Source organism: Centropristis striata, chromosome 17 (assembly GCF_030273125.1).
Source record: "Centropristis striata isolate RG_2023a ecotype Rhode Island chromosome 17, C.striata_1.0, whole genome shotgun sequence".
Classification (NCBI taxonomy): domain Eukaryota; kingdom Metazoa; phylum Chordata; class Actinopteri; order Perciformes; family Serranidae; genus Centropristis; species Centropristis striata.
The window spans coordinates 34,569,235-34,592,047 of NC_081533.1; the positions used below are offsets into that span (position 1 = coordinate 34,569,235).

General features: G+C 37.5%; 1 protein-coding gene across 2 annotated transcripts; it reads right to left on the minus strand.

Moving 5' to 3' along the window:
* Positions 1-6,778: 6,778 nt before the first annotated feature.
* LOC131989698 (uncharacterized) lies at positions 6,779-18,035 on the minus strand. Of its 2 annotated transcripts, XR_009395975.1 has the most exons (10): positions 17,887-18,035; positions 17,600-17,623; positions 16,594-16,617; positions 15,234-15,263; positions 12,080-12,439; positions 10,592-10,635; positions 10,404-10,433; positions 9,965-10,033; positions 8,589-9,859; positions 6,779-8,226 (listed from the first exon to the last, which is right to left on the minus strand). XR_009395975.1 is itself a non-coding variant. In XM_059355005.1 (9 exons), the coding sequence occupies exons 1-8, from the start codon at positions 17,960-17,962 to the stop codon at positions 9,974-9,976; spliced, it is 648 nt and encodes a 215-aa protein (XP_059210988.1). In that variant the 5' UTR covers positions 17,963-18,035; the 3' UTR covers positions 6,779-9,859; positions 9,965-9,973. The 2 variants fall into 2 exon arrangements, 1 of the variants encoding a protein (XP_059210988.1); XM_059355005.1 differs by having other exon boundaries at positions 6,779-9,859.
* Between the last annotated feature and the right edge of the window lie 4,778 nt (positions 18,036-22,813).

Sequence of the window (22,813 nt, forward strand, 5' to 3'; positions counted from 1 at the left end):
TCTTGACTTCAGGACCGATGACTAAAACCTCTGTTTTGTCCTGGTTGAGCTGTAGGAAGTTCACTGCCATCCATGACTTGATATCTAAAATACAGTTTAAAAGGGAATCAATGGGCTCAGTGTCATCAGGAGACACGGCGATGTACAGTTGTGTGTCATCAGCGTAGCTGTGGAAGCTGATGCCGTGTCTCCTGATGACGTCCCCAAGGGGAAGCATATACAGATTAAAAAGAATTGGACCTAAAATTGACCCTTGGGGAACCCCACACTTGATTTCATGTGTTCTGGAGGAGCATGTATCCATACTTACAAAGAAACTTCGATCTGAGAGATAAGAACTGAACCAGTTAAAAACAGTACCAGAGAGGCCGACCAGGGTTCGGAGTCTGTTTAATAAAATGTGATGGTCTACTGTATCAAAGGCGGCGCTGAGATCCAGTAGAACCAAGACTGTTAGTTTCTGTGAATCTAAATAACACCTGAAGTCATTTAAAATCTTTAAAAGAGCTGTCTCGGTACTGTGGTTCATTCTAAAACCAGATTGATATTTCTCTAAAATGTTGTTTCTATTTAAAAAATAATTTAACTGGTTAAAAACCAGTTTTTCTAAAATTTTACTTAAAAATGGTAAGTTGGATACAGGCCGGTAGTTATTTAAAATGTTGGGGTCTAAATTACTCTTCTTCAGAAGGGGCTTCACCACTGCCGTTTTGTAGGCAGTGGGGAAGACACCCGTCTGAAGAGAGCAATTCACAACATTTAAAATCTGTTCCTCAAAGAAAGCATAAAATGATTTTAAGAGCGATGTGGGAATAGGATCTAAAAGGCAGGTTGTTGGGTTTACTTGGGAGAAAACTCGACCAAGTGTCCTTGCATCAACCAGGGCAAAACTCTCCAGTGTTTCCTCAGATAGGAGCGATGGTTCAGGTGTGTAAAAAGTTACATTCTGGGATAAAAGACTGGATCTGATACCATCGATCTTACTTCTGAAGTGGTCTGCAAAGTCCTCGCAGAGGGCCTCTGATGGTGTCATGTGAGCTTTATTAAAACTAGTGTTGGTTAAAAGATCGAAGGTGGAGAAAAGAAACCTGGGGTTGTTTTTATTGTCTGTGATGAGTTTCGAGAAATGGGAAATTCTTGCTTGTTTGACTGCGTTATTGTAGGTTTTGAGTTGTTCACGTAGTATTTCATGATGGACTGTTAATTTAGTTTTTCTCCACCTTCTCTCCGCACTCCTGCAGTTTCTTTTTAGTTTTTTGACGTTAGCGGTTCTCCAGGGTGGTACAGGTTTTGTTCTTACAGTTTTAGTTAAAAGTGGAGCCACTAAGTCCAGTGTTGATTTTAGTTTGGAATTAAAATTGTCAACAATAAAATCACAGGGTGCAGGTAAAACCTCAGCAGGGGTGTTCTGTAAAATCTCGATAAAATTTGCAGCCACTTCAGAAGTCAGGTAGCGTTTCCTCACTGTTCTCACCGGGGCCTCCTGAGGGTTAAAACTGGCGATGTTAAAATACACACAGTAGTGGTCAGACAGAGCCAGGTCCACAACAGAGGACACACCAGCGGACAGGCCGTAGGTTATGACCAGGTCCAGGGTGTGTCCTCTGTTGTGAGTTGGCTGTGCGACATGCTGTTTAAAATCGAGGCAGTTTAAAAGGTTTAAAAATTCTCTGGACATTGTGTCCGAGATGTTGTCAACATGTAGATTAAAATCACCAGCTATTAAAACCCTGTTGTAGGTGGAGTGGATGATTGATAAAAATTCAGAAAATTCACTGATAAAAGACGAAGAATATTGGGGTGGTCTGTAAACTGTGATGCAGATAATCGGAGGGCTGCTAAAAACAAAGGCGTGGTATTCAAATGATGTGTAACTGTTAAAAGAAACCTCTTTTGAGTTCAGCGTTTCCTTTAAAAGTGACGCAGTACCGCCTCCCCTCCTAACCCCCCTTGTGGAGAATAAAAAATTAAAATTAGGTGGGCAGGCCTCAGTGAGAACAGCTGGTGCATCGGTGCCAAGCCATGTCTCTGTCAGAAGAAAAATGTCCAGGTTATGATCTGTAATTAAGTCATTTATGATGTAGGTTTTATTGGAGAGAGAGCGCACATTCAGCACGGCCAGATTAATGTTCGTGCCAAATGTGCGCTCACAAGGTGTGGTGATGGGGACCTGCAGGAGGCAGGTCAAGTTGCTCAGAGTCTTATTGAGAGGGCCTGAGCGCCTGTTTGTTATCCTGACTGGAATGGGTAGGGGAGAAATAACAGGGAGTTTGGGCAGAGTAGTAGTAAGCCCGCCTCGCCACACGGGGGAGCCAGCTCTGTATGGGCTAGCTCCCCCGTGTTGGGAGGTTGGGGAGGGGGAGGCTTGCCTGTGGTGACCTGCGCTGACCAGGTGCGGATGATTTGGTGATGATAGTCAGTGCGAGGGAGGGATTAGACATTGTTTAAATCAAACCTCATAACAGCATGTTGAGTAGTTTAAATTAGCTCCACCTAGAGTAGATTCAAACACTGATTGTATAAATGCATCACTAATAATAACCTAATAATATATTTAAAATATATTTAACAATCAACAACGAGTGGGTTCATCCTGCATAACCAGTACTTTTACTTTTGATACTTTAAGTACATTTTGATGCTGATATTTTTGTACTTTTACTTCAGTAAGTGTTGAATGCAGGACTTTTACTGTAGTGTGGTATTAGTAAGGGATCTGAATACTTTTTCCACCACTGCTTGTGCTACAGAGCCACTAATACCTTTGAACTGTAGGGACACATACAGCAACTACATAAGACAACACATGACATTTAAGTGTTTTTTACTGAAATTATCTTTGAAAAAACCCCAAAACAATACAGAATACAGAGAGAATGAACGTTTGGTCTACCAGGAGACTTATATAACGCATTTTAATCAAATTATAGTGTTCACTTGATTATGAATTTCCTGGAGAAAATGTATTTTATGTCTGTAATTTGTAAGTAATCACATAATGATAGAAAAACTGAGATTTGTGTGTGGAGTGTGGAGTCAGAGAGAGTGGGCCTGGGCTACACATTTTCATAAAATTTTACATGACGGATCCTCAAACTGCAATTACAGTAAAGAGCTCCTTCTGCTTGGTAATATAACGTGTTATTCTGATTCTTTACGGTGATATTAATGCACGTAGCCAATGGTGGAAGAAGTATTCAGATCCTTTACTTCAGTAAAAGTACTAATACCACACTGTGAAATTACTCAACTACAGTAAAAGTCCTGCATTTAAAACTTACTGAAGTAAAAGTACAAAAGTATCAGCATCAAAATCTACTAAAGTTAAAGTAATTGTTATGCAGATTGTGTTATATATTCTCAATGTATTATTGGATTATAATTATCATTGGTGCATTTAAGTAAGCAGTGTTTTCATTTTGTCAAGATAGGGCTTATTTTAATTACTTAATGTACTTTTATGAGGCCTTTATTATATACACAACATTTCAAAAACAAAGACCAACAAAAGACACAAAATTATCAAAAAAGACACAAAATTACCAAAAAAGACACAAAATTGCCAAAAAAGACAAAATTTTTACCAGAAAAGTCTTTAAAAAAAAGACACAACTTAAGCTGGCAGCTAAATGTAGTGAAGTAGAAGTATAAAGTTGCATAAAATGTAAATACTCCACTACAGTATAAGTTTTAAAATTATACTTAAGTAGCAGTTGATGAAACTAACCTGAGCTGCTGGGGGCGGTGAGAGAAACCAGCAGCAGCAGAACGAGGAGCTTCATCCTGGAGCCGCTCAGCTCAGCCATCAAATGATTATGATGATTAAAGGAAGGCTGGATTTGTTTGCGGGGCGTGGACCACAACAGAGACGGTGAAATTTACTTTCTGTTTCTCTGCAGGAAGTCATCGCAACACAAATGATGTGACACTTAACCCTTTATTGATTTAATTACCCTGCTATAGTGTTGGAGTATCATTTAAATACTACACGGTTTACTTTAGTTAAACATCACAGAGTTAACATAATAAAATGCTGCAGTCCTGCATTGAAAACGTTAGCTATCAGGAAAATGCAATTAAAGTATTAAATGTATAAAAATGTCACTGCAGGCTTTGACTGTTCTGCTATACATTGTAAAAAATGTTTTAAAATGTTTTTTAAAAACCTGTAAAAGTCACCAGTCAACACTCACCATGAAATAACAGTAAATAACTTAATAGATATTTTACAGATAATTTCTTTAAAAAATATGGATAATATACAGTAAATAAAAAAAAAACATTTGTAGAATAACTAAAGTGTGATTTATTTTCAACAGTTTTTACATTAAAGGTTATGTTTTATTGTTACATTTGGCAACATGTATTTTTTTGTATTTTTACATATAGTTCACTGTAATTTAACATTCAAGACCATTGAGAAATGTAATAATACTAGTTACATAACTATTACTGAATGGAAGTCTATGAGGCATTTTTGGCCATGAAGGTCACCAGAGGGAGAATCTGGCACTACATAAAAAATACTAATGCCATCAAATCAATTTTGCTGCTAATCTTTGACATATCCAAGACTCTAATCCCCAGCTCCATACTATTTATTATATGGAAAATAATTCATTTTTTGTGTTTTTTTGGAAGAAATTGGAAGAAACTGAAATACTTCAAATATATAAACTGGCATATAAAGGGTTAAAATTCTGAAAATGATTGAATGTTTGGTAGTTTTGAACACATCTGAAGTTGTTCAAGAGATTTATGGAAAAAAAGCAGAAATAATATTGCAGTATGGTGATTTAATAGCAGTTGTTGTGTGTGTGGCCACAAAGGCCACCAGAGGCTAGTAAATGCAGCAATTGAGTATAAAAGACATGTAAGGGTTAAAAACAATGGATTTTAAAAGAAATACTAAAAAGCAAAAACCCATGCCTCAATCTGTAACACATCCAAAATGATCAACAAATGAAGAAAGAAAAAAAAGAGAAAAATTTACAAAAATGCCTGAAGAGGTCATAATGGTTAACCCTTAACCCTCTATGGTACGGTGTTGCCCTCAGGCAACATCCCCATTTTTGGCCTGTCAAATTTCTACAATGCATCTTTTTGAGTGATGCAATACTTTAAAAAAGAGGGAAGAGTATAGGGAACCAATAGCAATGCTTTAATTTGTCACATGACCTCCAGGCGGCCATATTGAAACACTTCTTTGCAGACTTTTCCAAAGGAAACAGCTTTGCCATTTTGCGCCAAAATGACTCAAAACTTAATTTTCTGGCCCTTTTCCATCTGGAAAAAATATTCCTACTAATAGGTGAATAAACCTTCCTTTTTGATAGTTCATACACTTAAACTGTTCAAGACATTTAAAAAAGTTCCTTTTATAACGTTTATTAAATAAATTATGTTAAAATCACTTTTAAAAATGTTCTTTTTCTCTTGTGCACCGTTATGGTACAATGTTGTCTACAGGCAACAAACCCCAAAAACTTTTTAAAAGAAAAGAATTATAAAAAAAATCTTAAAATTATGTTTATTTAGTCTATTTTAAGACAAAAAAACACTCCAAACATTTTTTTCTTAACTCCATCATAACGCGTACCATAGAGGGTTAAATGCATCAATAATGAAACTTGGTAGCATCGACAGTATATAATGCAGATTAAACCATTTATTATCATAAAACAACAACATTTCCACAATGTTTTTATTGAGAAAAGGCTTTATTACATAGTGTCCACAGGTCTTTGGTATGTTTTTGAGTGAACCAGTCTTAACCAGTCTTAACCAGGAATGTTTTCAGTTTGCAATCTTCCCTTTAACTTGTCACCTGTAGGTTTGATATTTACCCACATATCTGACGTACCAACTTATGTACCATCCTAACTACCTGTATGTATTATTATTATTTCTGTGTGCAGCTTTAGCACTTCTAACAAATGCCCGTAACACACATTGTCAACAACTCAACTATCAACAACTGAAGCTGGAGCTCACATTTCTATTGTCGTTTCAGAAGAGGAAAAGCAAAAAATGGAAAAATTGGTAGAATTTGTGTTTTTGGATCCAACATTTTAAATATCGTATAGAAATCATGTGCAGTAATTCAATTTGTCACATTGTTGTTCCATATAAACACATGTGTCTATTATATTACATTGTAGATACTTAAATTACTTCAAATTCATTGTATTTTATATTTCTCTTTGCACATACCTTTATTTACTTAAGACTTGCATTTCTTTTTATATTGTTGTGTATTTAGTGGAGTTTGCTTTTATACCTTTCACCATTTTATTGGCATAATGACTTCCTATTCTATTCTTATACAGCTGCAACTGTAACAAAGCAATGCCCCCCATTCCAGTAAAACATTTCTGATTCTGATTAAAGTTTTCAGTGCCACTTTCTTGTGATTGATTTGTTTACTTGCTGCCAATGTTCAGTCACACATATACAGCTGCATCTCAATACGTTAGAATATGATGGATAGTAGTTCATGTCAAACAGCCCCAAACAAGTATTGAGTGTCTTCATTAAATCAAAGCCATAATTAATAATTAGAAGAAATAAAATAAATGAAGACATGAAATGTTTCATTCTGTGTGTAATGGATCTATATAATGAGTTATTTCCACTTTTTGAATTAAATCACTGACAAAAATAAACTTTTCTATGATTATATTCAAATTTATTGAGATGCACCTGTTTACAATTTAATTGATACATTTCACATCATAGTACTACAACTGTAATGATGAGCACTGACATAAAGACTGTCTCCATAGCGACACATACCAAACCAGTGAGTCACCACGGTAACCTCTGATCACAGCTGCATATTGTGTGACTGTCTGTTCACAGTAAGAGGACGACAACAGCACCATCGAGAGGTCAAACAAGAGAACACAGCTTTACTATTACTATTACTTAAAAAATTGGGGGGAAGCTGCCATTTTGATCATTTTTTACCCTTGAATACTGTTAAAAAAACTCATTTTGAAATCACACGTCAAAAACATCACCAAAACATCTTTCATCTACCTTCGTAACATTTCACGTCTCCTTCATTCATTCATTCACACCTTCATAACCTCCAGAATACTGCATCGGCATTCTTTTCCTTGGACCTATCCCCATCCTTCACTGCCTCCCAGTTTAGTATTTAATTCACTTCAAGATCCTGCTCATCACCTGCAAAGCCCTCAATAACTTCGCCCTCCCCCCCAAACCTTAAAGACCTGCTCCAACATCACTCCCTCACTCACCTCCACAGATCATCCACTACCAACCTTCTGACCCTGATCACCAGGACCAAGCACTGCACCTTCCTGCCCCAACCCTCTGGAACTCCCTCCCTGCATTTACATTAGATCGTCTACTTTGATAAGACAGCCTAAATCCTCTGATAGAAAACAAAAATGGCTGAAAAGTTCAACGCCTCGCCAGCAGGCCATCACAGCACCAAGGTGTGGTAAATCGGCAATCTGGGTATATTTGATCAACCACAATGTTTAAAAAATGTTGATTGTTGATGTGATTGTTCTCCTGAGGTGTTTCCCCATCTTGTCTTGCACCTATACGGCACAAAACAGGTTATTAAAGCTCTGTAGCAGTTTTGATTAAATAAACGCCTCCATAACATTGGTAAATGGACCTGCACTTATATAGCGCTTTTCTAGTCTCTTTGCGACCACTCAAAGCGCTTTACACTACAGACTGCACTCATTCGCCCTTTCATAATGGTGGCAGAGGCTACCCTAAACGGTGCCACCTGCCACCATTGGGAATTCATTCACACGCCGATGAACACAGCATCGGCAGCAATTTGGGGTTCAGTATCTTGCTGCGACGGTCAGGGATCGAACCAACAACCCTTCGGTTGGGGGCCAACCGACTCTACCAACTGAGCCACAGCCGCCCTTTGCACATCTCCGTCCCGCTCTCTGCTTCTCTGCTGCAGAAACATTCATTCACGCCTTCATACTCTCCAGACTATTGCATCAGCATTCTTTTCCTCCTCACACCTCCATTCTTTTCCTCACACCTCCCCACACCACCAACAACTACATATGTCAAGAACTCAGCTGTCCGGTTGCTCACTCACTCCTGTTCCGGAGAACACATCACACCCATCCTTCAACACCTTCACGGGCTTCCAATACAGCAACAAATCAACTTCAAGATCCTGTTCGTCACCTACAAAGCCCTCACTAACCCCCCTCCCATCTTAAAGACCTACTCCAACGTCACTCCCTCACTCATCTCCACAGATCATCCGATGCCATCCTTCTGACCCTGATCACATTTATGGCACAAAACAGGTTATTAAAGCTCTGTGGCACTTGTGATTAAATGCAAGTCTACCTGACATTGCAAGTCTCCATCCCACCCTCTCATTCTTTTCCACCAACCTCCAAAAAAAACAATATGTCAAGAACTCAGCTGCCCAGTTGCTCACCCACTCCCGCTCCAGAAAATCATACCCATCTTTCAACACCTTCACTGGCTCCCAATTTAGTATCTATTTCACTTCAAGATCCTGTTCATCACCTACAAAGCCCTCAATAACTTCGCCCTCCCCCTCAAACCTTAAAGACCTGCTCCAACATCACTCCCTCACTCACCTCCACAGATCATCCACTACCAACCTTCTGACCCTGATCACCTTTATGGCACAAAACAGGTTATTAAAGCTCTGTGGCACTTGTGATTAAATGCAAGTCTACCTGACATTGCAAGTCTACCGTCCCACCCTCTCATTCTTTTCCACCAACCTCCAAAAAAAAATATACGTCAAGAACTCAGCTACCCAGTTGCTCACCCACTCCCGCTCCAGAAAACACATCATACCCACCTCCCAATTTAAAGTATCTAAGGCTATGTTCAGACTGCAGCCTGAAGTGACCCAAATCCGTTTTTTTCGCCCCTATGCGACCTGCATCTGATCTTTTAATGACAGTCTGAACGACACAGATCCGATTTTTTCAAATGCGATCCAGGCCACTTGGATATGTGGTCCTAAAACCGATACATATCTGATCTTTTGACATGCGACTCCAGTCTGAACAGCCAGGTCGCATTCATCATACATAGGCTTCCTGCTGGCGGCCATGTTTTCTGCTACTTCCGTAAACACTGAGCACGCTCGCTGCGTGTGACGTCGTCGTGTCCTCCAATGAGCATGCGGGACACTTTTGGTACGTTTAAAGTTCACACTGGAGATCACAGACAAGTCGCATTTAATTGGAAATGTGAACGACCTTGCAAAAAAATCCGAATTGAGCATTAAGCCCTGCTGTCTGAACGAAGCCTATTTCACTTCAAGATCCTGCTCATCACCTACAAAGCCCTCAATAACTTCCCCTTCCCCCCCATACTTTAAAGACCGGCTCCAACGTCACTCACCTCCACAGATCATCCGATGCCAACCTTCTGACCCTGATCACCAGGACCAAGCACCGCACCTTGCTGCCCCAACGCTCCCTGCAAACATCCACAACACAGACTCACTCCACTTATTCAAGAAAGCCTTCAACCCCTGTCTTCATTAGATGATATACCTCTGATTTACATTGGATCTCCTAGTTTGATATGACAGCCTAAAAAATTGAGTCAACTGGCCTCTGATAGAAAACAAAAAAACTAAAAAGTCCAACATCCTCGCTGGTGGTGCATAACAGCACTGAGGTGTGTTAAATCTACAATCTGGGTATATTTGTTCAACCACAATGTTTAAAAAAAAGGGTTTGGAATAAAAAAGTTTCTTTCATTTGGCAGCTGATTTCGGCTGCTGGTGTTGTTCGGTAGCGTTCTCTGATTCAATTGTTCTCCTGAAGTGTTTCCTTGTCTCGTCTTGCACCTGTACGGCACAAAACAGGTTAATAAAGGTCTGTGGCAGTTGTGATTAAATACAAGCCCTTTATACAATCTGTAGCAGGCCAAATGTGTGAATGCCTGATCTTACTATATTTCTTCAGTAGAACAGAGAATACAGCAAGGTGGATGCAGCCAGAACCAGGATAACTGAAGCATCCTGAAGTAAAGAAAAGATGTCAGGACGTGTTCTTCACTGCGGTATTCATGGATAAGTTAGTTATTTAGTTAGGATAAGAAGTCTTTAAAATAATCAGATATTGGTTCATTTGGGTTGCACTCTTAGAACTATGATAACTGATTTCTGAACATTGACACATCATTACGTTTTTAGTTGATATAAAGAGTTTGTTATCTGCTTATTTTCAGATCCAGCTGTTACAGAGCAAACCTAACGATCAATGAGAAGTCTTTGTGTCATCTGATTTTTAGTCCAATATTCTCTCTTTTAACTGTTTTTTGTCAACACCAACTCCCGAAGGAAATGTCTGTCTCTTTAGCTGCCAAATGCTGTTGTTTCTTTAACTTACCGCGATAGTGTTTTGGCCGTGGCTCTGTGTCTGTGGGGAACAAACAAAGAAAATACTTTTTTTTTTTTTTAAATACTTGAACTGTTATGTCAACCAATCACCAGTGTATAAACTACACAAACTGAATATTATGACAAATACAGTATGGGAATAAAAATGTATGTTTTTTTGTTTTTTGTTTTACTCACAGTTTGGTCCTGAGCTTTGTTGTGGGCATTACTTGGAACAACCGCTGCAAAAAGACAAAGGTGATTAAGTTTTCTACTTCTCACATTTTGAGAATTTATTACAAGCTTTGTGTTTTAAACTCTAAACATTTTTTTTAGGGGGAGTCAGCAGGTCAACAGTAGATGTCACATCGAAGTGGTGACATCATCTGAAAGCTGTGAACCTGAAGATTCATTTCAGAAACAGCTCAGCACCGTGACTCAAGTTGTTCTACTCTTAAATAACTAATATTAATTGTTTAATAGTGTTTAAGTGTTTAGAGCATTATGAGTATATGAAGTCTATTCCCATATTTGATTAAGTCTTGGAAGTTGTAGAAGCAGTCTTTGAGTTAATACCATTGGTTACATAAATTTGGTGCTAAATTTAACAATTTTTGACAACTCTAAAACACCACATCAAGACACCAAGACCTTGAGGAACACCAGAGAAAAATCCACGAAAAAGTGGCATTAAGCAGATTTCTGTATTTTCGGCGATTGTACCACGAGCACTTGTGATGTGTTTCCTGCTGAGAAAGCCTCTTATTGTGAATCTATAATGTGTCAGCCATCCGTCCTCTGAATGCTCCAGGTCTCTAGTTTGTGGTTGTAAAGTTTCATGAGGCTGTGATTATCCTAGAGGTCACAGCAGCTCATTTTATACACTGAGCTCAAGATTCACTCACTAACATCATCACATGAAGAAAATTGGGCTCATTGAATCCACAAGAGTCTCAGCTTTACACTCAGACCCGATTTATGCAGCTCATAGACTGTTTAGGGACCCCAGGATGCAGAAATACTGACATACAAGAGGCAAAAATAGCATGTTTAATGCATGAGAAAAACTGTGGTTTCTGCCCTGACCTGCATGGGATTCGCATAAAGTGGACATGTCTGTAAATTCATATATCTCGAGGTCAGAGGTCAAGGAACAGCTTTAAAAAGGGCAGGGTCAGTTTTTCCCTTGCTTAAATAAAGCCTAGATTTGGATTGTTATTTATATCATATGTAATAGCTTCTTTGCCTTATAATTGAGAGTTTAAATAGCTAATATGGGGACTAACGTCATCATACATTAATAAAATTGGGCTCATAAATCCATAAGAGTCTCAGCTTTCCGGCCAGACCCAATTTATGCAACTCACAGACTGTCTAGGGACCCAAGGATGCACAAATATTCACATATAATAGGCTAAAATAATACAGTTTTACTGTAGTTTCTGCCCCCAAACTGCATGTGGTCTGCATAAAGTGGGCATGTCTGTAAAGAGAAGACTTTGAAAATGGACTTGAAAATGGACTACTTTGGAGCGACATGGTTGGTACCAAGGATTCTTCATATCTTCTAGTTTGATACAAGCATCTCCCCTGTAGCTTTAAAACTGAGCCCAATACAGCTGAAGCTTATTTACAGTATTACTAATGTGTTTTCATCTTTTTTTTTAAATAAAAGGTATGACTTACAGTCTTTAATGTTGAGTTGAGTCGAGAACTGCATTCTCTTTGATCCATGTCCAACAGAGCAGCTGTATGTTCCATTATCAGCTTTTGTCACTAACGGGATTTTTACTGCAAGCTTTCCTTTGCTGATGTCCCAGGAGTCGTCAGGATTTACTCTGTCTTTGAACTGTTCGGCCTGTTCATAAGACGCAAAACCTCGACTTCTGTAAACAAGGACAAGGTCTTGGTTGTTGAATTTCCATTCAACAACGACGGCATCAAATCTCTCTCTCACATCAGCTTGAGGTTCGAGGTGGCAGTCCAACGTGACGCTCTCTCCAATGAAAGCCTCGTGGCTCTCTGGGCCAGTTAACTTCACATTTTCTGTAACGAGAAACAACATTTTTTTTTAAATAATCTCGTAATATAAAACTCAGGGTTGACATATCTTTGAAGAAATGCAGATATGTCCCTTGAACTATGACGGAGAAGTTTTTTGTGTTGTTAAAAAAAATGTCTTTGTGGAAAATGCTTATTTAAATGAATTTATTTTAACTATTCATGTTTCAGGATGTGCCAATCAGATATTCAGTCCCGGTATCGAGCCGATATTGGCCAAAATCACTGGATCGGATATCGGAAGAAAAAACAAGTATCATCCAATCTGACCCATATAGTCTAGACGGATTTCAGAATAAAGGCCTCCTATAAGAAGTGAGGAGCATTTATGGGTACAAGTCAGGAACCGGCCTACCTTACATATCTCAAGGCTGCTGAGTCCAAAAAAAATGGTTCCCAAGCGAAATTTTGAGTTTTTGACCTTCTAATTTGTATCAAATGGCCACCAAATTGCCCATCTTGCTCAGTCATTGGACCATTTCCTCTTAGTTTTTTTGTAAGTAGGCAATCAAGATGAGGAAATTAAGTTTCTGGATCTATAGTCTAGAGTCAGAGCAAGAATATAGTGGAGGCTCAGTGTCTTTTATATATATATATGCAAAATACCAACTGGAACATTTAAAAGCGATATTGATTGAATATTTATGTTGGCTTTAACAAATGACACAAATAATGCTTAATTTAACCTTAAAAGTTGGTATTTAGCATATATGTATATATATATATATATATATATATACATAAAAAGACACTGAGTCTCCACTATATTCTTGCTCTGACTCTAGACTATAGATCCAGAAACTTAATTTTCTCATCTTTGATTGCCTACTTACAAAAAAACTAAGGGGAAATGGTCCAACGACCAACGGCGGCCATTTTGTGAGCAAATCTTTTCCCAAACTGCATGTTATCAGCATAAAGTGGGCATGTCTTTAACCATTGAACCCATTTTCATTCAGATATCTTGGAGGCACAGGTCAACAGATTCCTTTGGGGACTAACATCATCACACTTGAATAAAATTGGGCTCATTGAATCCACAAGAGTCTGAGGTTTCCAGTCATACCCGATTTATGCAACTTACAGACTGTTTAGAGTCCCCAGGATGCAGAAAAAAATCGACCATAATCGGCGGAAATAACACTTTGCATGCTATGAGCATAAAGTGGACATGTCTGTAAGGAGGAAACTTGTGGGTACCCACAGAGTCCATTCACTTATCCTGAGGTGGTCAAGAGACCCCTCTGAAGATGGACTTGCCAATTTTTCCCCACGCAAAATAGTTTAGCCTTACTTTGGAGCAACATGGTTGGTACCAATGGATTTCTGCACTCTGTTGCTTTAACCCTCTATGGTACGCATTATGATGGAGTTAGGAAAAAAATGTTTGGAGTGTTTTTTGGTCTTAAAATAGACTAAATAAACATAATCTGAAGAAATTTTTGGGGGTTTGTTGTCCGTAGGCAAAATTGTACCATAACGATGCACAAGTATAAAAGAGAGTCGTTAAAATTAATTTTAACATTATTTATTAAATTAACATGTGTAAAAGATTCAGTAGCTTCGACAGGGTACAATACACAACATTTTAAATTTAAAAACATTATAAAATTAACATTTTTAACCGGTTTCTTATCTGAATGTTGCCTGTAGATGAATGTCTTGAACAGTCAAAGTGTATGAAACTATCAAAAATGAAGGTTTATTCATTCATCAGTAGGAATATATTTTTTGCCAGATGGAAAAGGGCCAGGAAATTACGTTTTGAGTGATTTTTTGTGTCGCAAAATAGAATTTCAATATGGCCTCCTGGAGGTCATGTGACAAATTAAAGCATTGCTATTGGTTCCCTATACTCTTCCCTCTTTTTAAAGTATAGCATCACTCAAAAAGATGCATTGTAGAAATTTGACAGGCCAAAAATGGGGCAACACCGTACCATAGAGCAGCTATTCTCAACCTTGGGGTCGGGACCCCAATTGGGGTCGTGAGATGATTTCTGGGGGTCACCAAATCATTTTGGAAGCCAACTCTGTCTCCACTGTGTTAAAGTGTTCATGTGTCAATGTGTTTTAGTCTTTTTGGTCACTTAATGTCTTTTTTTGTTCATTTTGTGTCTTTTTAGGTCATTTTGTGTCTTTTTTCGATCATTTTGTGCTCAATTTGTGTCTTTTTTGGTCATTTTGTTTCCTTTTTTTGTCATTTTGTGTCTTTTTTGGTCATTTTGTGTCTTTTTTGGTCAATTTGTGTCTTTCTTTGATCATTTTGTGTCTTTTTTGGTCATTTTGTGTCTTTTTGATCATTTTGTGTCTTTTTTGATCATTTTGTGGTCAATTTGTGTCTTTCTTGGTCATTTTGTTGACTTTTTTTGGTCATTTTGTTTCTTTTTTGGGGTCACGGACAACATACATGTTAAATTGGGGGTCGCGACTCAAAAAGGTTGAGAACTACTGCCATAGAGGGTTAAGACTGAGCAGTACAGCCAAAATTACAATATCCATGAGTAAAATTGGGCTCATTGAATCCACAAGAGTCTGAGGTTTCCAGTCATACCCGATTTATGCATGGACCCCAGTAAGAGACCCTTCTGAAAATGGGGTTGGCAGTTTTTCCTGAGCCCAAATTCGGAGCGTTGCTTTGTCCCCTTTCGAAGAAGATACCACAACATAGTTGGTACCAACAGATTCCTCAGATGTTTAAGTTTCATATGATTCCAGTATGTAGCTTTAAAAAGCCTCTGACTACATTATAAAGTGAAGGCAGCACTGTGTTCACTCACCAGGCTGCTGTTTGTTCTCTGGCCATATGTCTGCACAGAAACAATAGTGTCACATGACTGATTTGCATAAACAAAAATACAGCATCACTGAACACTTTACATCTGAGTATTGGTCAAAACAAAGACAGCTTTGTCTTTTGAAATAAAAGTACATATAACTGCTGTAGATGTGAAAACATCCCTCCAAAATCATGTCATATACACTACTGGTCAAAAGTTTTAGAACACACCAACTTTTCCAGAATTTAATTGAAAATGATGCAGTTTAATGTCTCAGTGTACTCTGAAATTAATGCACATTTGCAACATTTAAAATTCTTTATTGAGCATGATAGTGTTTTGAAAGAAAAAAAAAGATTCAAAATCACATATGTTGGACTAAAGGACTAAAAAAAGACACAAAATGACAAAAAAAGACACCAAAAGACACAAAATGACTAAAAAAAGACACAAAATGGCCAAAAAAAGACACCAAAAGACACAAAATGGCCAAAAAAAGACACAAAATGACTAAAAAAAGACACAAAATGGCCAAAAAAAGACACAAAATGGCCAAAAAAAGACACAAAATGGCCAAAAAAAGACACAAAATGACAAAAAAAGACACAAAATGACTAAAAAAAGACACAAAATGACCAAAAAAAGACACAAAATGGCCAAAAAGAAACACAAAATGACTAAAAAAAAACACAAAATGACTAAAAAAAACACAAAATGACCAAAAAAAGACACAAAATGACCAAAAAAAAGACAAAATGACAAAAAAAGACACAAAATGACTAAAAAAAGACACAAAATGACCAAAAAAAGACACAAAATTACTAAAAAAGACATAAAATGACCAAAAAAGACACAAAATGACTAAAAAAGACACAAAATGACCAAAAAAAGACACAAAATGACTTACAAAGACATGAAAAGAATTCAAAAATGGACAAAATAGCCCAAGACTCCATAGAGTTAAGTTGTTAACCCATTTCTTGTTCCCTGAAAAAGGCCTACTTGTATAATTCTGAAATGTACATTATTTTCCAGTTTTGGTTAAGCTTACCTTTTTTTATTTACCTCTGGCAGTTCACCACTTACCTTTGGACCCTTTCAAGCTGTTCATTTGACTTGAACTGCTTGAATTTCAGTAAAAAACTGGAAAAATTGGGGTGTTCGAAAACTTTTGACCGGTAGTGTATATATTACATTTTATCCTATAACTCCTGCTTTATTTAATGCTCATGTTAACTGCGTGTTTTTCTTGTTGTAGCAGCAGCAATGTTGGGGGAGAACCACAATTTAAACGACTGCTTCTCACAGAAAAAAGTTTGCAGGTAAAGTAAGATAGAGACAGAACTTTATTTTTACTCACCATGCTGCGCTCTTGGCTCTGGAACTGCAAAAAAATGACATTAAAAAAAAACAGTGTCATGTGACTGAATTTTCCACAAGAAATATATTTGTTTTTATTATTTTATCATTAACAATGCATGGTGGTTAAAATAGATAATTCCAAATAATATGGAATTGCAGAAAAAGGTACAAAAACATTGGTAACACTTTACAATAACCATCATTTATAGATGGTAAATAGATTTTTAATCATCATTTATAAACCGTATATAGGCAATTTAGAGTGGTGAATAGAAAATGTAATAATGTTGAACTATAATTTATAAATGCCAAATAGATTTCTTTACCATAAACAAACATAATTGTTACTTTATTAATAGCTTTACACTCATTATAACATTTTTAACACCATATTAAGTATGTAAATCATTTCAAAATTATTCTTATGCCTTTAAGAAATTGCTTGAAAACATTTAAAGATTAAATATGTATAGAATTTTGTAAATGGTTAATAATAATTGGTTTATAAACCATCTATAAACATCACTTAGATGGTTATTGTAAAGTGTTACCAAAACATTTTTTATTATTATTATTATTACATTTTGTTTTTTCATTATAAGGTTGAAAAAAAAATCTGTAATATCAATGTATAAAACAAAAATTGCATCGCTGGAAAAGTGATTAATGATGCAATAATTGCAGGATTATAATAATTCATTGAAATCTCTTCATTTGTATAAACTCCCTGCAGTTATTATGTTCACTATATCAGTTGACTGACATATTTGATATAATTACTTTTTTCAGAAGTGGTCACTTTCCTTAATGATAGAGTATATATCATTATTGTTATTGTATTTTGACTTCTGCTATATTTTGTCTTTTCTGTCTTTAATTCTCATGTTTGCTGAATGTTTTTCTTTTAATGGTCTCAGCCTGAGAATCTGAATTTTATGCCTGCAAATGACAGAAAAATGCTTGTTTGACAACAGAATCAAGAGCAGAACTTTATTTCTACTCACCGCTCTCCTCTCTTGGCTTCAGAACTGCAGAAAAAAACGACAAAAACGAATTAAAAACAGCGCCACATGACCAATCTCTCTCACTAATCTGCGCACAAAAACACGTCTTTACATTTTCAAACTGCATGCAACACACGCGACAAACACGTAATGTAGGTAGATATAAGCCTAATGTAGGTAATGTAGGTAGATATAAGCCTAATGTAGGTAATGTAGGTAGATATAAGCCTACTGTAGGTAATGTAGGTAGATATAAGCCTAATGTAGGTAGGTAGAGGCTTTATTACCTCTGGCTGCGACGATCAGAAGACACACACCGATAATAAGTCCGATAGGTGCGCAGAGTGAGATCTTCCTCTTCATCGCTGCAGAGAACTGATTCTGCTCTGACTTCCTTCTAGGAAAAAAGTTACATTCATAGTTAGAAATGTGGCAGAAAAAAGAATCTGCTGCGTCATTCAGCACCTACTTTCACTTTTAAATACTCCAACAAGCGATATCTCCCCTCTCCACACACACACACACACACACACACACAAACAGACACACACACACACAAACAGACACACACACACACACAGACACACACACACGCATTACCCACTCACTTTGTTGGGAGGAAGCGGAGAGAAGGAGCAGCTCGTCCGCAGTGAATGAATGACCTTTAAGAACAGGAAGAAGATGAAGATGGGAGGGATTAAAACAAAGGAGGCGCTTCAATAATCGGACAGATGACTAATGGACTAAAGTGCCTCTAGAGTGAAAACAGCAGTGGTGAAAACAGCAGTGCCTTATTGGCTGGCCTCTACACGTAGCTACAAGGAAATGATTGGGTGCCCCTTCATACAATAAATCATGATGATGTGCCCTCTAGTGCAAGGAAATTCGATAACGTGCCTTGATCAGTGGCCTTTTTTCCTGTTTGGTGCCTCTGTGGCACCAAAGACACAAAATGACCAAAAAAAGGAAATAAAATGACCAAAAAAAGACACAAATTGACCACAAAAGTATCAAAAAAAGACACAAACTGACCAAAAAAAGACACAAAATGACTAAAAAAAAACCACAAAATGACCAAAAAAAGACACAAAATGACAAAAAAAAGACATTAAGTGACCAAAAAGACTAAAACACATGAACACATGAACACTTTAACACAGTGGAGACAGAGCTGACTTCCAAAATGATTTGGCGACCCCCAGAAATCATCTCGCGACCCCAATTGGTGTCCCGACCCCAAGGTTGAGAACAGCTGCTCTAGAGTAGCTATCCTCAACCTTGGGGTCGGGACACCAATTGGGGTCGCGAGATGATTTCTGGGGGTCGCCAAATCATTTTGGAAGTCAGCTCTGTCTCCACTGTGTTAAAGTGTTCATGTGTTCATGTGTTTTAGTCTTTTTGGTCACTTAATGTCTTTTTTTTTTGACATTTTGTTTGTTATATGGTCATTTTGTGTCTTTTTTTTAATCATTTTTTGGTCATTTTGTGTCTTTTTTTAGTCATTTTGTGGTTCTTTTGGTAATTTTGTTTCTTTTTTGGGTCATTTTGTGTCTTTTTTGGTCATTTTGTTTCCTTTTTTGGGTGATCTGAACTGTGCGTGTGAGATTGTGTTCAGTGAGTGGGGGTCACGGACAACATGGATGTTAAATTGGGGGTCGCGACTCAAAAAGGTTGAGAACTACTGGTTTAGAGATTCTATAATACGGTATCACCCAACTGTGAATAATGTTATGTGAGATGTTTGCTCTCATTTAGCTCTCAAAGTGCACAAAATAGATGCATTTTACTTAAAAATGTACAAATTTTCTCCCGGGGGGGCCCCGGATCCCCCTAGATGGTTTGGTTCAGTACTTTTAATTGTCAGGACCATATCATTAATTACTTTGATCTGGATCTCCTTTTAACTTAATGCTAATATTTCATCATACATGATCATCATAGCTTTTTGCTGCTGGTGGTGCCCCGTGTTGTGCAGAATGGGCCCTTCTTATTTTTTCGCCCTTCTAACAGTCTGAGTCCACCACTGATGATATTTGCATTTAATGTATGTTTTTTTTCTACATTAAATGCAAATACCATTGAAAAAAAAGAAAAGTCAATTAGGCGTACTTTTATTACAATTATTATTACTGTTAAAAAAATGTTAATATACGTTGGTTTTTTTTAATGCTTTTTACTGCGGTAAAGGTTTTTTCCCTATTAATTTTTTATTTTGTTTTTGAAGAAAAAACATGCACACTTAACAACTCATAATTTTGACTTTTTATCTCACAATTATTACTTTTTATCTCATAATTTTGACTTTTTATCTCACAATTATTACTTTTTATCTCATAATTATGACTTTTTGTCTCATAATTTCAACTTTTTATCTCACAATTTCGACTTAATATGGGCAAAAAACAATTCTCAACAAAGCCAAGTTTTCATCCATAATTTTATAACTGGCAGAAATGGGTTTCCATCAGATTCATATGGGTAGTTCCTGTTTAAACTTGTGTTAAAGAGTAAATGCAGCCAGTAGCTGCTGGTCCTCCATCACGCCACTAGATGGCAGGTTTAACCTAAACAGATCACTTCCTTTTGTGACAGCTCCACTTGGACTGTTTAGATTTACAGACACAATTTTAACAATGTTAGACACTTGGATGATTAATTCTGGCTTCTGTCATGATTCAGTTCTTCTCTGGTTAAACATCAGCCTAAAGAGTTTAATTCAACTAAAGTATTTACAATAAACTGTCACCAGTCTGCAGCGAGCTCCTCAGTGAATCACAGTTTGATTCTTTTCATAAAAGGAACAAAACAAAAACTGTATTCACTATCTAACTTATTTTCCCTGTTAAAGCAGCATTCAATGATTGATTGATTGATTGATTGAATAGTTGTAGTTGTTGAGTAGTAACATAGATCCACATTCCTCAGAAAGGGAAATGAAATCAAGAAGTGAAAAGATGAGGCTTCTCCAGGTCGTGTGACGAGGTGTCCGCCTTGTGACTCTAGCTTACATTGAATCTAAAACCCCTTTTAGACTAAAGTTAACCTGGTTCTACTGGTTTTGGTTCACCGTTGGTTCAACTTGTAAACCGTCTCAGAACCAGTTTGGCGGACTACATTGTTTCTCTACAAATGTTGCTCCTGGCTTTGTGAGTCAACATTGGCATCCAAACACGACATGTACAACACATCTGTTCAGCTCATATTGAATGCTATGGATGGCAATTATATTCTTAATGGATGGATGGATGGATGGATGGATGGATGGTTGGATGGATGGATGGATGGATGGATGGATGGATGGATGGATGGATGGATGGATGGATGGTTGGATGGATGGATGGATGGATGGATGGTTGGATGGATGGATGGATGGATGGATGGATGGATGGTTGGATGGATGGATGGATAGTTGGATGGATGGATGGATGGATGGTTGGATGGATGGTTGGATGGATGGATGGATGGATGGATGGATGGATGGATGGATGGTTGGATGGATGGATGGATGGTTGGATGGATGGTTGGATGGATGTTGGATGGATGGATGGATGGATGGATGGTTGGTTGGATGGATGGATGGATGGATGGATGGATGGATGGATGGATGTCTTCATTTATTTAATTTCTTCCAATTATAATGATTCTGGCTTATATTTAATGAAGACCTAAAATTCAGTGTCGGGGGGGGAGGGGGTCTGCTAGAGCACTTGCTGATTTATACAGTTCATCACTGGATTTTGACAAAAGTCAAAACCACCTCCTGCATGCCCTGAAACCTGTGTGTCACCTGCGCAATGGCAATGTCTAGAGCTGCGTAACATACTGACACCTTGAAGTACTCCTCTGCTTCGATAGCCTTTCATCCTCGCATAACTCACCAAAGTGTCTTTTTGTGCGCCTTCCGCGTTTTTGTGGAAATGAAGGCGGAATACCCCATGACTGGACAAGATTTTGCGCATTTGCTTTAAGGCTTTGAAACTCCCCTCTGAGTGACACAAAGGTCTCAGATGCACTTGCTAGATATTTGATGCCTGCAAAATATCAATGTTTTGTTTTTGGAGACTTCATGAAACAATAGTTTCCAGAATTTTACCCTGTATCACTGTTTTTATTTGAAATATTCGTTTTATTTTATGCTCAAAATACAGACAATATCATGACCTGAACCCTATATGTTACGGTAAAAAAAAAAAAAAAAAGATATTTGTTTTACAGGCCCTATGGTATGGGGGGGTATACTTTACGGCCCAGTATATGACTCAATACTTGGTTGGGGCTGTTTGACTTGAACTACTGGAAATGGACTTCTCCATCGTATTCTGATTTATTAAGATGCAGCTGTATTTACGTTTATTGTTTGGTAGCAGGGGCTACATGAAGTGTGTGGGTCTAGTGGTTAGCAGTCTTGCCTTACAGCAAGAGGGTCGCTGTTTCAACTCCGGCCTGCAGCTTTTCTGTGTAGAGTTTGTCTGTGCACAGTCCAAAAACATTAATTGCCCGTAGGAAAGACTGACAGTGTGATTGTCTGTCTCTGTGTGTCAGCCCAAATGCAGACTGGGGGTAGGAAAAACTACAAAATGGCAACCGTTTATGGACTTTTTTGTGACGATGTAACCCCCCCCACGCACACACACACACACTCCTTTCTTTTTATTATTATTATTATATTTTTATTTATTTATTTATTTTTATTTTTATTTATTTTTTACTTCCTCCTCTTTCCCCTCTCTCTTTTATTTTTATTTATGTATTTTATCTGTTATGTTTATGTGGTCGGTTTATTCATTTTATACAGACTATGTCTAAATATCTAAATACTGTATAGTCTATTTGGTTCGGTTTTGTGTGACTGTTGTTTGTTCTTAAAATCATACAATTTAAATCTAAGGATGTGTACAACATGTTTAATGTCAACACCAATGTACCCTGATGTAGGTATGTCCCTCTGATTTTTTTTGTATACACATCAATAAAAATATGAAACACACAGAAAAAACTACAATAAGTTTATGGTCTCCAAGACAAACAGGAACAGGGTGAAAGACACGAGAAGGAATCAAGGGAAGGGAAGCAGGGGAAGAGGAGACGGGTGGAAACTGGCAAGTACTGGAACTGATTCATGGAAAAAGAATGTCAGCACGGGGAAAAACTCTGAGACGGAGAGATTAATCAAAGGAGAGGAAAACATTCTGGGGCTGAATGAATGAAGATCCA